Below are 17,674 nucleotides of genomic sequence, written 5' to 3' on the forward strand. Positions count from 1 at the left end.
ACGTTGTTCGCTCTTCTATGTAAAATATTTTCTCAACAAAAACGAGCCGTTTTTGCATATATATTAGGACCCTTTGTTTTCACGAGTTAGTTTATTTTAACAACTATTTGACCTGTCAATGGAATAATATGTTTTAATATACTTTTGAATTTTAAACATTTAATTTATGTTATTATCATTTATATTAGATTTTTTATTATATATCGACATTTCTACAGTTTGTAACTTATCAGGGAATGGCTGTTAAGTAAAACTTATTCAACTGATGCCGGTTTTCTACATCTGTATGACTTTCTTCATTTCAACTGGAAGATGTGGTATTAAATCTTTATAGTGAGTCATCTAACGGACAGAACTTAGAGACAATGGTATCTGTTTTGGTGAAAATGCTTTTGCTGTCACTGGCTTTCCTTGACGACAAAGTTGCATGTGAAGAAATCTTTTGGAAGAACTTTGACAAATCCAAGTGTTTCTTGTGTCAGGATATTAAAGAACATATACAGAGACAATATAGAATAACAGGTAAGCATATAAAAAGAGTCTTTGATGACTTTCCTGATGCGAATATAGGGAAGATTGGAAGACCCAGCGAGTTCTTAGACTATAGTGAAAAACTGGGTGTGTTTAGTGGATATCAGAACTTTAATCGACAAAAGATAAGGTTGTTTAATGCAAACAATATGTATAATCGGAAAAAAACAAACTAAGCAGAGTCTTTCATTTGATATAATATCTTTACTCGAAGTTTATCTTTAATTAAAGTAGGAACGTTTAGTCAGCATATAACCCTTATGGATCTCATGAACCAATTCTCTAACTTTAACGATATCAACAATGTAAGTGAAATTGTAAAAACTACATCTCAGTAAGATAGTTTAAAGGTGCTTTTGAACCAATATTTGTACTGCTTTATAAAAAACAAAACAAATATGGAAATAACTCTTCTTAGTTAGCTAGAAAAGTGTGCTTAAAATTAAAAATGAAGAAAATGTATAAAGCATTACAATCATCATTGTAACTTTTACCTTAAAAACAGTAGAATACAAATAAAGATTTTTGAACAGTGAGTTTGCTTATTTGTCGTCTAAGTTATATGAGTACAATATTTAAAAAATATTGCTTACATGCATTCGGTACAGATGTAATAACGAATGCACTGTTCTCTGTTAAACGATTAATGTTACAAGCGATTTGTTTATCAAACAGCTCGCTTACCGAGATAAATTATGCCATTTAACATCACTCTACTTTTTAGGCTGGGATATATCTCAGGAGGGAACCAATTGTTAGTGTGTCTAGCTATGGAGTTACGAATCCACCATTTTGGTGGTGTTATAGAGAGATGATGGAGGGATTCCTTGAGTGCGTTATAAGGGTGACGGTTTGTTTACTTTTTAAATTCGCGCAAATCTACATGAGGACTATCTGCACTAAACGTCCGCAATTTAGCAGTGTAAGACTAGAGGAAAGGCAGCTAGTCATCATCACCCACCACCAACTCTTGGGCTACTTTTTTACCCTAATAAGGGGATTGAATGTCAAGTAATAATGCCCCTACGGCTGAAAGAGCGAACATGTTTGGTATGACTGGGATTCGTACCCCTCGACACTTAGGTTATAAGTCTAGCGCCTTAACCATCCGGCCATGCCGGTCCCAAGGGTGACGGTTAAATTCCACTATAACAAAAGTTGGCGATGGGTACTGTTAACCAGCTGTCTTCCCTCTAGTCTATCAATTCAAAATTATGGACGACTTGTAGCTTTAGGGTAGTTTTGTGTGAATATCTGAAACAAGCAAAAGAACAATTATGTACAGAAATGTAGTTTCTTCTGTTCTGTTAACTATATCTACAATAGACTTGTTCTTTAATGTGTCAACAGGTGACGATAAAAAATGCTTGAGTAATTTAACTGAAGGTTAACAGAAATTATCATTTTTGCACCTTTTTTTTTTAAAAAAAGAATATTTTAGAAGATACTGTTATTTTTATAAGAAGCCCTTTATAAGCCCAGACGTTTTCGAAGTATAGGTGACGTAAGATTATGTTTATAATTATAGATAATTGAAAATGACAAAATCATTTCTAGTATTTTTAGAGCTTTCCATTAATGTTTAATTTCTGATTTACTTTAATTAATAAATACTTGAATTCAGTATTGTTAAGATAAACGTCACTTTATTTCTATCTGTTAACAGTTTAATAAGGTAACTATCTGATAATCTTCCGAGATTAACTCTCCACTATCATTTTCAACAAGTCCAATCACCATTCTAACATTCTGCTTACCCATAATATACCTAAAAAGATCATTATTGTTTGATATATCTCTTTCAGTCCACCCTCCTCCATCACACCAAACATGCTCGCCCTTTCAGCCGTGGGGGCGTTATAATGTGACGGTTAATCCCACTATTCGTTGATAAAAAAAATTAGTTCAAGAGTTGGTGGTGGGTAGTGATGACTAGTCCCTTCTAGTCTTACGGCTAGCGCAGATAGCCCTCATGTAGTTTTGCGCGAAATTCAAAACAAACCAGTTAACCCTCCCCTAGTTGGCAGAGCGGTATGTCTGTAGACTTACAACATTAGAAACCAGGTTTCGATACCCATGATGGACGGAACACAAATAGGCCGTTGTGTGACCTTGTGTTTAATTACAAACAATCCTCAGCCAACCCTATTTCATGTACAGTTTTTGCCTTTATAACTTTCTTTTTAACCAGCTCCCTTGATTTCCTATAGTATTATTTCCAGTAAGTTTAAATTTCTTGATTTTGTTATGTTTACCCCAGATATGACCTCTTAAACCTTTGATAAATCATACTAAACGTTGAGCGCCTCATTAAAGAACAGTAACTAATTTGGTGGTGTAAAGTCGTTTATTATTAGTATCAAAATGAGAAAACTTTGTTATATATATAAAACCATTTATTCACAGGTATTCCTATATTACGGACTTGGTGTGGCCTGATGGTCAACCTTCAATGCTGTTGACAAATGTCCAAAGTTCAAGCCGTGGTATCGCTAAACACTCTTCGCTCTGTGGACATGTTATAAAAGTGACACTAAATCCAGTTATTCAGTTCAATGAGCCAAACAAAACCCTTGTGGTGGCAAGTGCTTCTTGGCTGTCTGTCTTTCCTTTGAACAGCAGCTCACTATGGAGAACCAAAATATGAACTGAATATTGCTTAAGCTGCCATTCTAGATGAAAATTCTCTATCCTTTAGAAGCACTTGGTTATTTGTAACAATAATTCTGTTCATGTACTTCTCTAGTTATTCGTAGAATATCGTAATTCGTTTCGTTGTCTATGCTCGTTAATCATAAATACACTCATTATAACAGCAACCCTTCCAAGTTAAATTTTATGCGTCAGATGTTTCGGAATGAGTTTTAATTGTAAAACTATACTTTACTTTTCAGTACTATAAAACACATATGGGAGAGTAAGCAACTAAATACTGTTTGTAATAAAAGAGAGAAAGTTTTACATTGCAGTTCTTTTAACACTTCTCTCTCTCTTAAAACAAATAGCTGTTTATTTGCAGCAGTAGGTGGGAGTTTGTAAACTTTCGTTTACTTCAAATTCTGGTGGATCCAGCAGATAGCCCGATGTGGCTTTGCTATAAGAAAACACACGCACAAGCACATTTCAAATTCTTCTTTACTATATCATCAACAGTATCGGTAAATCTGCTAATCTCCATCGCAACAGTTTGAGGGTCAGAAGACTCTCTTTCGTAGCCATAGCCATTATCGTGCATCATCACATAACTATAATTAACTTTTAGTTTTTGAACATTCTGCTGCTAAACGCAATATATAAAATAAGAATCAGTATATTTTGTATTTCTTAAATGCTTATTATCTTTGCTTACGAAATTTATGTGAAAGGAATTAAGTGAGGAAAAAGACAATTCATAATAATAACACTTGTTGAAGGTTTGGTTTGAATTTCGTGGAAAGCTACACGAAGGCTATCTGCGCTAGCCGTCCCTAATTTAGCAGTGTAAGACTAGAGGACAGATAACTAGTCATCACTACCCACCACCAATACTTGGGCTACTCTTTTACCAACGAATAGTGGGAATTACTGTCACTTTATAACGCCCCTACAGTTGAAAGGGCGAGCATGTTTGGCGCGATGGGAGTCGAACCCGCGACCCTCAGGTTACGAGTCGAACGCCTTAACCCACCTGGCCATGCCCGGACCCTTGTTGAAGGAGAGCCTTAAAGTTTAGTAATCAACTTGATATTAAAAGAAATACATTCATTAGCTTTCATTCAACTAGCCCTTTGGTGGCTCAGTGTAAGTCTGAGGGCTTAAAACAATAACAATCAGGTTTCAATACCTGCAATGGTCAGAGCATATATAACTCATTGTGTAGCTTTGTACGTAACAACAATCAGTCGTGGTAGTTTTGGTGTTGTTTTTTGCATAAAATGGTAATGTTCTTATTATTTTAAATACGCTTGTTACTGTTTTTTTGTGTGTGCAAAATTGCACAATCAACTATCGGCAATCTGTACACTGCGAGAATTGAAGTCCGGAGTTGATAAACTTAAAGCTGACGCAGCAGTTGACTTTAAATAGGAAAAATATTATGCTGGTCATAATATATTGCTGTATAAAATGTTTGTTGTCTTGTGACTAGGAATAGAAAAAAACATGTACAGTAATATAAAGACTAATGCATGTTTCTAGTTTTTATCAGATAGTGCATTACCACTCTCCGTAGATATGGATGACAAAGGTATTTAAAGCAATGTAAAAGTCTTCTAGATTTTGTTCTTTACAAGTCATAAGAAGCTAGATATAAAAAACTACTTGGTATAATCACTTTGTCTCTGGTGTATATGACGCTTTTCAGCTATTCGGAGCGTCCCAAAGTCGAAACGGTAAATAGCCAAAACCAAGATTTATTACTTTCGTTCATCACCATCATCTCTTTTCAATAGGCCTGACGCCTACCTAGCTGTAGCAGTAATTATAACTTTATTATCATTTGATAGGGCATAACAAATTTCTCAATCTTTGGCTATCTATTTAATGATTATTCTATCTAAAAATAAAAGAAATATAATAATACTAGGGTAAATGATGTTATTACAACACGAAGTTAGCTTTCTTACAGAAATATTGTATTCCTTCAAAAAGCTTAAGTACAGGATTAAACGGGAAGTAATAGTCAATAATAGGTGAACATTAAACAATTTTAATATGTAGCGTACTCAATGCCCTATATGCAGTATGACCATTGTTCTTAGGGAGCCAACTCCTCTGGTATGTATGTAGTTAGTAAGTAGTTAACAAAAAATCAACACACGTACAGGTAATAAGAAGATAGATATGAAGAGCTATCTGACATAACCACTTTTTCTCTGGTGTATATGCAACTTTTCAGCTATACTCAACATCCAAACTCGAAAACAAGCGAATAGCCAAAGTCAAGATTTATTATTGTATTCCATAATAATATTTCTTCAAGAGACTTTACACCCATCGGGTTTTAGAAGTAACTATAATTTTATTATCATTTGATAGAGTAAAACACTTTTCACAATTTTCGGCTACTTATTTTATTATTATATGCAACATTTATAAAACTGTAGAATGCACTCTATAACTCAGTAACTCAAGTACACTATCTTATAAAAAGAATTGTAAATAAACAAGTATTAGGGAAAGATTTATTGCAAAATAAAAAATAAAAAACTATGTAGGAATGTAAGGAGATATTACTTGATCCGGCTAATGATCACATAACAAACTAAGCCATCAGCCATCTCGTCTTTGTGTGAAGAATGAAATCCCTACATTAATGGCTTCATCGCTGGCAGAACAAATGGAACCAGAATTTACAACAGTAAAATGTTACTCTACTGCAAAATAGTAATAAAAGCAGTACTTTAAAGTTAACTAAAGGAAAGGCATAACTAAGGAAGCTAACATTTTGTTCAAACGCCAAGCTTTCAACAGATAAAGTGGGGAAGCCAGTAATGTTGTAAAGCCGAGACGACTTAGTCTGTAATGTGATCATTAGAGGAATCAGATGATGTATCCTCTTCCATTTCTATATTGTTTGGTTCACTTTTTTCGAGTTCAGTATTAGCCTTGCATAGTTATTTTATTGAGCGATTTTTTTTCTCAGTACTTGTAATATGTATAATTTCGTTGGTTTTCGTCAAAATGTTTCTATTTTCAATTCTACTGTCTCATGAATAGTGCAACACATCTTTAATTAGCAGACACTCTGTAAAACAAATATTCCAATACAAATAATTCTTGACAATGTAAATAGTGCATTCTTAATTAAAGAGAGAGAATATTTCATTATGATAACTAAAACCAATTATTTTACATCAGTAAGCCGTTACTTATTTGAGGATGATAATGTTACCAAATTAATTTCAATTCATAAAAATGATTTTCCATGGCTTGCGTTATCCTTGAATTAGGTTCCTCATTTAACGATGACCAAAATCATGTAATTTCCAGCGTTACCTTTGGTTACACGTCGTAACAAACTTTCTTCATACTTCTAGATTTAAATTTCACAGGTTGCGTTTAGAGTTACAGATATAAAACCCATTAATGTTGCATGGGGTTGGGGGACTTGACAAGCATGTGGCCTAATGGGGCTACGGTGATTTCAGTTTTTTCAGGCACTTTCTCGCGAAAAACAAAAAACAATTTCGAGGTGTAGCTGAAAGTTTGTGAGGAATATTGAAAGTGAAGCCCTTGTTTATTTTGATAATTGAACCAAGAAATATCCGCAGCTTCATTATAATAGCTTTATGATCGGAAGATTCTCTTTCATAGTTGCAATTGTAGCCTTCGTGTTGCTATAGGTGATGTTACACTGGATGGAGTTAGGATGTGATTTCGTAACTCATGCTTCTTCTAGTCGCTCTGCAGTGTGAGTTTTTTCCGTGAAGAACACTTGGAAAGGCTGTGTTCCCTTGCTTCAACACCACTTAATAATTTCATTGTACGAATACCTCTCTTTGGAAAAGTGTGTTTTTTTTATACATACGTGTTAAAACATGGGTGCTAAATATGTCACTTTTGGTCTCACAGATTGCATTTACAACAACACAGCGCTGTTATTTATAAGTCGTTCAAATAAAGTGCATTCAAAAGTACACTATTATTATCCATATACCTTTATAAATCCGTAAATCAACTTAAATGACAATATGTCTTTCAATTTTCAAAAAAATGAATTATTTACAATAACGCACCTTCATTAATCCTAAACCAAAACTAATATTCGATCGTTTATTGTATAAAAAATTATCCATCGTTAACGAAAACACTGTTTCAGAATTTTATGCGAAGGGCATAACTATCCTACTCTGAACATGAACAGCAGTAGGTGATTTAGACAGTGTTTCAAGTCACTCTTTTCAACTGACCCGAAATTGTGTGCACAACTTTTATTAAATAACTTTTTATTTCTAGTTGTGGCTTTTGAATAATACAGAAAACAGTTTCGGATTTCGCTTGTCACAAGAGTTGTCCTCTGAAATGACTGGTTTGATTTGTTATTCTTTAATTAGTTTCTTAAACAATATAATAAAATAAACATCAGTAGCATTTTTTTCTCCCGTTTAATAGCGGACGAAGATTGGAAACTTTGCGTGTAACATGAAAAGCGTTGGCTATTTAACATGTTTCACGGAACCTGAAATTTACAGTCGTTTACACCGTGCTAACGTTACCCACACCACAGTAATCCTGAGACTTATTTTTAAAAATCTGTTCGACGCTATAACTTGCTTGATTAAAAATTGGGAGGGTGGGTAGTAAGCCGGTGACGGTTGGTGCTCACTATTATTCGAGTGTTCATTGGGGCCTAGCTAGACAGACCCAGTGCCATTTGTTTAAATTTATACTGCTCGTAAAGTAGTATCCCGTGACCATAACTTCAAATCTAAACAAATTCCCCACTAAACTTGCGTCAGAAAGCCCGTTGTATTTCAGCCTGCAGATTGAGCCGGTAGGGACCGACTGCTTTCCTACCTCTTTACAGCTAGTAATGGCGAACATTACGCGTCCCAAACACGTATGATTACGACATGACGTACGATTCAACGGCGCCAACAATATACATATTCAGAACCAGTGTGCAACCAGCTCGTGCCTTTAATGTTCTCCTGATGGTATGTAGGATGGAGAAGTAGTTTAGATTGACCTTGGGTCAGCTGGATGACTACAAGGTCAAGGCGTACCATCACTTACATGTCGTTATTGCAACGTCGGTGGGTCGTAGGTAGAGCACAGCAATGTCCTATAAAAATTCTCTTCATACTGAAGTGAGCTCTCAATTAAAGAGATGTTTCGAGTTTATCTCGTCAAGATGTGTAATATACCTGTTTGTCAAGAGGTGTAATATACCTGTTATCGTTCACAATTTTATATCACTACGTAAAACATAGGAAATAGAGATAAGGTTCCCAACATACTCGTGTTCATGTTGCGTTACAAATACGTTATATTACTCATTTATATTTCCATACAAGTTATCTACAGTCTAGCTGTTACGTACTTATCGAGTTAAACACGCTTATATTATGCTGCAAAATATACAATATTTACATAATTACCTAAATAAAATAATACGAAACATAAAAAATATGATTTTATATAACTTATAGGCCCAGCATGGCCAGGTGATTAAGGTGCTCGACTCGTAATCCGAGAGTCGCGGGTTCGAATTCCCGTCACATCAAACATACTCGCTCTTTCAGCTGTGGGAGCATTGTAATGTTACGATCAATCCCACTATTCGTTGGTAAAAGAGTAGCCCAAACGTTGGTGGTGGGTGATGATGACTAGCTGCCTTCCTATAATCTTACACTGCTAAATTAAGGACAACTAGCTCAGATAGCCTTCGTGTAGCTTTGCGCGAAATTCAAAACAAACCAATATAACTTATATTCAAAAGCTGTCAATGAAGATATAAATAATCGGAAGCTATATTTCCCTTAACCACTAAAAGTCTCTCCAGTAGCTGTACGATAAGTTTGAATGTTCATAACACTAAATGCAGGTTTTTGATACTCCGTGATTGAGACATAACACAAATAGTCAGTTGTATAACTTTGTACTTAACAACAAACAAACTAGTAAGATTAATTATCTATGTAAACAGAAACTCAATATTTTTACATAGCAAAACTCTTGTATCAACATGGTTACAAAAGTCAAATGTTTTTTTTTAATAGCTAAAATTATTTTCCATATTTGACTGTTTTTAAGAGGACGATTTAGTAGGCCCCACAAGTGGCGCAGCGGTTTGTATGTGGATTTACAATGTAATAAGCAGGGTTTCGATAGGTGCTGTGGGTTGAGCACAGATAGCCCAGAGTGTAGCTTCGTGCAACTACAAACAAACCAATTATTAGATTAAAGCAAGCAAAACTGTTACTTCCACAGACAGATTAATTTTTACATGATCATCTAAACTGTATGACCTTCTTGTCATTATGGAAAATTTAGATGATTTTTAAATATTAATATGCATACTGACATGATATGACACATACATTTATTTTCTCAACACATATTAAACATGTGCTTTGGTGCCATCTATGAAAGCACTTTGCAATTATATTATTATTACCAGAGAGCGCTAAACACTTCTAGTTTCTTTCTGCACTGTGGTGCCCTCTCGTAACGAAAAATAGAAAAACAAAAATATTTTTAAAACACTTATTTCTAATAACAAACTTAATATTAGCTTAGCTAATTATCTTTTTCAAAGACTCAAACATACCCGTTTTATAACAAGTATTTTATTTCATAAATTGTTTGTATAAAGAGTTTTTTATTCAATGCTAGCCACTAACACCACCAGCGATTTTGTTTCTTGTTAAAACACAGAGCTACAAAATTGACTCTCCATGCTGTACCCGCCACAGGTATAGAAACCCGATTTTTAACGTTATAAGTTCACAGATTACCGTTAAACCATTACAAGTGAGTTTTTCTTTTAATGCATGTGTCATGCCATTAGTAAACTGACCACTAGTTGTTCTGAACAGAGCCTTAGGAAACGCTGGTGCCACAAGGGCTACCCTAATATCATTAGGTTCCTCTGGATTTAACCAGTGAGTTGGAAAGAAAGAGACACTTAATTGATTTGGATGATTGATAACAATAGGTTTGTTTAAAGAGCGGATCTCCCCCGTATAATTAACAGCAATCAGTCTTTTCAAATTTGGACACGAAGCTTACTACTGTTAAGCTTTCGGCTCTCGTCTCCTCATTGATCATTCCCTTTTCGAACTGAAACATATAGGTAAAACGGAGAAGTGATCTGTAGTTGTTAAACTATTATTCCTTGTGACAAAACCTTTCATTGTTTGGGATACTTCTAGCCTCGCTCCGTGGGCGTCCTCTACCGGTAGCTCTACTCCCTGCCGTGAACAACATTAAACTAGAAAAAGAATTAACTCGTCTCTGCTTAACTGGTTTCAGTAAATGAGTGAAAGAGAAACGAGTCTGAAATGTCACGAATACGGTGAGAGCATAATTTACAGAGTAAATAGGAGTAGCAGGGTGATTTCTAAAGTTATTAATGTCTTTCGTAAAAGGCAATAGTGTAAATTCAATTTTTAAATAATTATAGAACAAAACAAAAACTTACGACTACAATACTTGTTAATAAATAGGAGTGTTGACTCTCAAAACAAAACAAACATTTACGACTACAATACTTGTTAATAAATAGGAGGGTTGACTCTCAAAACAAAACAAAAACTTACGACTACGATACTTGTTAATAAATAGGAGGGTTGACTCTCAAAACAAAACAAAAACTTACGACTACAATACTCGTTAATAAATAGGAGGGTTGACTCTCAAAACAGAACAAAAACGTACGACTACGATACTTGTTAATAAATAGGAGCGATGACTCTCAAAACAAAACAAAAACTTACGACTACAATACTTGATAATAAATAGGAGGGTAGACTCTCAAAACAAAACAAAAATTTACGACTACAATATTTGTTAATAAATAGGAGGGTTGACTCTCAAAACAGAACAAAAACGTACGACTACGATACTTGTTAATAAATAGGAGCGATGACTCTCAAAACAAAACAAAATCTTACGACTACAATACTTGTTTATAAATAGGAGTGTTGACTCTCAAAACAAAACAAAAACTTACGACTACAATACTTGTTAATAAATAGGAGTGTTGACTCTCAAAACAAAACAAAAACTTACGACTACAATACTTGTTAATAAATAGGAGTGTTGACTCTCAAAACAAAACAAAAACTTACGACTACAATACTTGTTAATAAATAGGAGTGTTGACTCTCAAAACAAAATAATAATATGTATGGAAGTAATGCTTGGGTGAAGTAGTTTGTGAATTACAAGAAGAAATCAACTGTTACTCGCACAACCCGATTAAAACAAGGAAGAAAATTTCGTTTGTTGAATTTCGCGCAAAGCTACACGAGGGCTATCTGCGCTAGCCATCCCTAATTTAGCAGTGTAAGACTAGAGGTAAGGCAACTGGTCATCGCCGCTTACCGCCAACGTGATTCGAACCCGCGACCCTCAGATTACGAGTCGAACGCCCTAACCCACCTGGCCATGCCGGGACTCCGATTTATAGCATTACCTTTTAAACCCGGCACTAGCGGATTGCTTTGCTATTTAGTTTACATATTATATATTTTCATCCTTACTGGCCTGGCATGGCCAGGTGGGTTAAGGCATAAGACTCGTAATCTGATGGTCGCGGGTTCGAATCCCCGTCACACCAAAACATGCTCGCCCTTTCAGTTGTGGGGGCGCTATAATGTGACGGACAATCCCACTATTCGTTGATAAAAGAGTGGCCCAAGAGTTGGCGGTGGGTGGTGATGACAAGCTGCCTTCAAATGATCAAAACATTTGTTAAATAAACAAAGGAATACGATAAACCTCTCTGTTTCCAACATCTAAAACAATAACTTTGTGCTTTACTACAAACAAATAGACTATAAAAGAAAAGAAAAACATTATTACGAATAGATAACATTTACCACAATGACGTTAAGAGTTATATTTTTGCCATTTATGTTCCGTTTTTAAGGTGAACATACCATATTAAAACAAAGAGCTTTTCACATATAGTAAAGAAAAGAAACTGAAATCTGTATTGAAATAATTTGAGAAAATAACTTTCATCAAGCAGCATTTTCTTATAAAAGTGACATTAATATTGTAATACAGATAGATAACTAAGGTTCATTCATGGTCTAAATTTCAGAGGTTTAGTTTTATTATATACATTATTCACAATTACTAATTTCAACAGCCTGTTACTAGTGTCATCTTTCCTAGTGTATCTAACAACAATACATTGTTTCACAAACACCTTATTCCTAGTGTATCTAACAACAATACATTGTTTCACAAACACCTTATTCCTAGTGTATCTAACAACAATACATTGTTTCACAAACACCTTATTCCTAGTGTGTCTAACAACAATACAATGTTTCACAAACACCTTATTCCTAGTGTATCTAACAACAATACATTGTTTCACAAACACCTTATTCCTAGTGTATCTAACAACGAGTATTATTTCTCAAACGCCTTATTCTTAGTGTTTCCAGAAAACAATATTTCCTGCGTGTTTAACAGCGATACACTGTTTACCAAACGAACACTTTATACGTATACTGTATGCAACAGTAACACAGTGTTTCAAAAACACCTTATTCCTAGTGTATCTAACAACAATACATTGTTTCACAAACACCTTATTCCTAGTGTGTCTAACAACAATACATTGTTTCACAAACACCTTATTCCTAGTGTGTCTAACAACAATACATTGTTTCACAAACACCTTATTCCTAATGTATCTGACAACAATACATTGTTTCACAAACACCTTATTCCTAGTGTATCTAACAACAATACATTGTTTCACAAACACCTTATTCCTAGTGTGTCTAACAACAATACATTGTTTCACAAACCTCTTATTCCTAGTGTGTCTAACAACAATACATTGTTTCACAAACACCTTATTCCTAATGTATCTGACAACAATACATTGTTTCACAAACACCTTATTCCTAGTGTGTCTAACAACAATACATTGTTTCACAAACACCTTATTCCTAGTGTGTCTAACAACAATACATTGTTTCACAAACACCTTATTCCTAATGTATCTGACAGTAACACATTGTTTCCTAAGTATCTTATTCGTAACGTACTCTGACACTGTTACATTCTTTTTTCACATTTGTTGTTCCTAGTGTAACTGAAAACATGATCTAAAAAGTTCATTCTTCTAGAAAGCATTTTGATCCTATACAAGCTTTTAAGAACACAGTTTTGTTTACAAAACATATTTACTTCTATTGTCTCGTGTCTGACTAGAGCAGTGGTAGGTTTAAGTCATTTCAATGCTAAAATCAGGGGCTCGATTCCTCTCAGTAAACACACCCAATGTGTCTTTGCTCTAAGAAAAATATATATACGTGCTAGCAACTGCTACAAACCCTCTAACCTGAGCGGTTTCGAAAGGTGAACCTTTCTTCTTCAGGAGGAAACTGATTTCAAATCATTGAAGAAGAAAGGTTCACCTTTTGAAAACGCTCGGGTTATGAGGTTATATGAAGTTTTCTTGAAACTACGTATTTTTAATACATCATGAACATACACAAATCCCTACGTTCTTTATGTAACAAAGATATATAAGTCGTACGGTGGACTCCTGCTCCAGTTTTTATTTAATAAGTGTCTCTAGTAGGAAAATAACGTTTCTGAAATGTCTTACTCCCAATGTCTCTAACATAGTAGTCCTGTTACTTTGTCAGCAATAATCAATTATTGTGGGTCACGTATAACTGTACTAATCCATCGCTTTTAGCGTATTTGTTTACGTGTTGACGGTATTACTCTGTGCTTTCGTGTTAGAAAAGAAAACTTCTTTCAAGGAAACTAAATACATCTCTTAGTATGAGACAGTTAAGAGCACGCCTATTAATATAACTGTTGGTTGAAAGCTCACACTTCCATTGTGTTCAGATATTTCACAGAGTCATTGTCGATTGGAATCAAGCTGAAGTGTAAATTGATTTACACGCATAACTTAGTTTCCACTACACATTCACTTCTAACTAATGCGAATAAGATGGGCGTGTACTTTCTAGATAGTTAGAATATAGTTTCCGTGCTAGGAATTTAAAAGTTATCAGAATGTATATACAACTGTGTGATTTAGATGTTCGAGTGAAATTACTGTTTTCTAAATGAGCCTGCAAGAGACACAGAGAGAAGATAACGGAAAGATTTGACTTTTTTTGAGCTTGAGACCTCGTGCTTTGGTCAAGATTAACGAGGAGTTCGGTAAAAAGCGTTGTCTCTCCTACTAAAAAATAGAACACAGGTGTTTAAGATAAATAATCTCGACTTTTCTTTCTCTAGCTGGCCTTGTGCCCTGTCACTTGGTCTGTGTACGAAGGAAACAGTACTGCTCCTATCGGCAATTTTCTGACAACAGGAAGGCACAGCGATGGATGACTCTCTCTTTGATTGGCGTAATCTGATCTTTACGTGTTCTTTCATTAGTTCACCCTGACAGTGTGATATATGCTTTTCAATGGCGGGCAATTTAAGACTATCCTAAAAGAGCTTCGGGCGTTCCGAACGTAACAGTGACAAGATCAAAAGAGAAACAACTGTTCTGTTACGTGATGAACAACACGGTAGAAAACTGAAATGAGGTAACTTCTAGATAGGTCACGATGTTGTACGAAGATAATAATACAGTAGCAGTGGAGTAAGATGCGGCATTTCCCTCTACTTTTCCATGAGTCCCCGTAAAAATTCATCAAAATTAGGAAATCTGCTATCAGGGAAAACAGGAAAATAGAGTCCTGGACACTGACCGTAATGAGTGATCCTAAGGTGCGCATTCCCTTACTGTGTTAAGTCAGATAGACCCTGGTTCTCCCCAATTTTAATTTACCTCTTCTGGTTCTCCCCAATTTTAATTTACCTCTTCTGGTTCTCCCCAGTTTTAGTTTACATCTTCTGGTTCTCCCCAGTTTTAGTTTACATCTTCTGGTTCTCCCCAGTTTTAATTTACCTCTTACACCTCTGAGTAATATTCTATGTGTGTCCAGTATAGAATCAATTTTTTTAATAAACAGTAGTGTTATAGAATGTTTAATATACATAGATGATAACACAGGTATGAATAAATGTATAAACAGCGTAACAGATGAGGATAAAACAACATGTAACATAAACATTAAATAAAGAAAGGTGTGAAGAAACCATCTGTTTAAACGATAGCAGGGATTGGAGTGGAATAACACAGAGCGTAACAAAGCTTTTAGTAACACAATAACTATATGTATAACCACTGACAGATAAGAATAGTGCAAAACCTGAATATGGAATAACACAAAAACTGTAGAAACCCTGAGATAAATGTGAATAGAGTGATAGTTGTATAAACAATATACGTTTTATTAAAATATCATCTGCATAAACACTCAACCATATGGGAATAAAAAATCACGAACAGCGAAACCCGAAGACTTGCCGCTGTGCCACTAGAGAGCTAGTTTTTGTGTTGTTTTTTTTAATCCCGCGCAAATCTACTCAAGAGCTATCTGCGCTAGCCGTTCCTAATTTAGCAGTGTAAGACTAGAGGGAAGGCAGCTAGTCATCACCGCCCACCGCCAACTCTTGGGCTACTCTTTTACCAACGAATAGTGGGATTGACCGTAACATTATAACGCCCCCACGGCTGAAAGGGCGAGCCGAGCATGTTTGGTGCGAAGGGGATTCAGACCCACGACCCTCATATTACTAGTCGAACGCCTTAATCCACCTGGCCATGCTGGACCAGAGATATTTGTAAAACAACACTGTTATGTGCATTATCACTGTATTAATAAAGCGACATAACATGTGGTCTTGCCACAGAATCACAGTATTAATAATAATAATAACAACACTAACATGTGCCTTATCAGAAAACCGTAGTATTAATAAAACAGCACTAACATGTGCCTTATCAGAGAATTAGAATGTTAATAAATCAAAATCATAGTTCCTTATCACAGATTCATAGTATTAATAAAACGAAACATACATTTGCGTTATCATGGAATCACAGTGTTAATGAAGTAATACTCACGTATACCTCATCACAGAACCTCAAAAACTAATACAACAGCTCCTAGATGTGCCTTGTCATAGAATCAGAGAAGTTAATAAAACTATAATGACACAGGTCTTATCACAGAATCACAGTATTTATTGTGACATATTTACTATTATATATCTATTTTAGTATCGATGCTTATTTAGGTTAAATTTATATTTATAATTATACATACCTTATACTGACTAAAATTGTAGAAGATTTGGAGTATAAAAATCAATAATATATGTATGTACGTAAATACTAGTGTGTCATCAGTATTGATGTGCAGGGTGAATTTCTAGAAACTCTTCTCACGCCCATAAATATAACCAACGCGAAGAGCGTAGAGACAGTATATATTATTGGTTTGCTATAGTTGGTATATTACAAACATCGGAAGCTATAACTGTGATTAAAGCTTATTAATCGGGAACACCAGATATTTGAAAAAGTTTATAAATTTCAAACATTACAAACTGATTAACTTAAGCGGATTTACATCGGACATTAGTATTTTTACAAAGGTATTATATAACTTCAGTAATAAAAAACTCGACAGTAATAAACAAAGAACACAAACTAGCTAGCTCCCTGTTAAGTGAATTGTATCTACATCAACTCAAAATTAATTCGCTCATCCTGAACCCTCGAAGAGATGTCAAAAAGGTTCCAGACCATAAAAAAGACTCGAAATTGTTTGTAAAACTTTTGTATGTAAATCATGTTTGTAATAACAATTATAAAATTATATTATTGCTTGTATATTAAAATATATAAGTATTAAGAAAGAAAACTGTGTATCAATCTTGTTGGTAAATTTCATAAACTGGATATGTATTAAAATTTATTTAACTTCTACATCTAAATTACAGTTTAACTAATCTGCAGGCTATATGAAATTGTAATGCGTGACATGATAAATTGGAGGCTCTTCTGAGATAAATCGTAATATGTAACATAATAAAACAATCCTAACATGTTCCTTATCATAGAATCGCTCTATTAATAAAACCACACGGGCATGTTCCTTGTCACAAAATCACAAAAATCAACAAAGCGACACCGACATATGACTTTCACAGAATCACAGTGTTAATAAAACAAGACTAACACGTGCCTTGTCACAAAATTACAAACAGTGATAAAACAACACTAAAAGTGTTAATAAAACTCATATATGATTTATCACAGAATATCAAAAATTAATAAAACAACACTGCATGTGCCGTTTCACAGGATCACAGTGTTAATAAACACATGTGCCTTTCAAAGAATCATAATATTGATAAAACACAACTCATATGTACCTTATTATAGAATCACAGTGTTAATAAAAAGTCATGAGCTGTACCTTATTACAGAATCACAGTGTTCATAAAACGGCGCTTACATGTGCTTTATTACATTATTAATAAAACAACGCTAACAGGGATTTTTGTTAAAGCTGTGGTTTGAGATGTGAGTTATCACAGA

General features: G+C 34.6%; 1 protein-coding gene and 1 long non-coding RNA gene across 10 annotated transcripts in view; one reads left to right on the plus strand and one right to left on the minus strand.

Moving 5' to 3' along the window:
* LOC143229247 (prefoldin subunit 3-like) overlaps positions 1–1,067 on the plus strand; it is a 34,320-nt gene extending 33,253 nt beyond the window's left edge. For 5 of the 9 annotated variants that reach the window (XM_076461309.1, XM_076461310.1, XM_076461314.1 and 2 more), the window contains one exon: positions 219–1,067. Coding sequence is in view for 1 of the 9 variants with exons in the window: in XM_076461318.1 (XP_076317433.1) it covers positions 335–707 (373 nt within the window). In the remaining 8 variants the exon portion in view is untranslated. The remainder of the gene's footprint in view (positions 1–218) is intronic. The other 4 variants (XM_076461311.1, XM_076461316.1, XM_076461317.1 and 1 more) reach the window with 1 other exon arrangement.
* A 1,135-nt stretch (positions 1,068–2,202) lies between these two features.
* LOC143229250 (uncharacterized) overlaps positions 2,203–17,674 on the minus strand; it is a 52,967-nt gene continuing 37,495 nt past the window's right edge. The window contains exon 2 of the long non-coding RNA XR_013015766.1: positions 2,203–3,157. This is a non-coding gene — a long non-coding RNA (uncharacterized LOC143229250). The remainder of the gene's footprint in view (positions 3,158–17,674) is intronic.

This window comes from Tachypleus tridentatus, chromosome 10 (genome assembly GCF_004210375.1).
Source record: "Tachypleus tridentatus isolate NWPU-2018 chromosome 10, ASM421037v1, whole genome shotgun sequence".
NCBI lineage: Eukaryota > Metazoa > Arthropoda > Merostomata > Xiphosura > Limulidae > Tachypleus > Tachypleus tridentatus.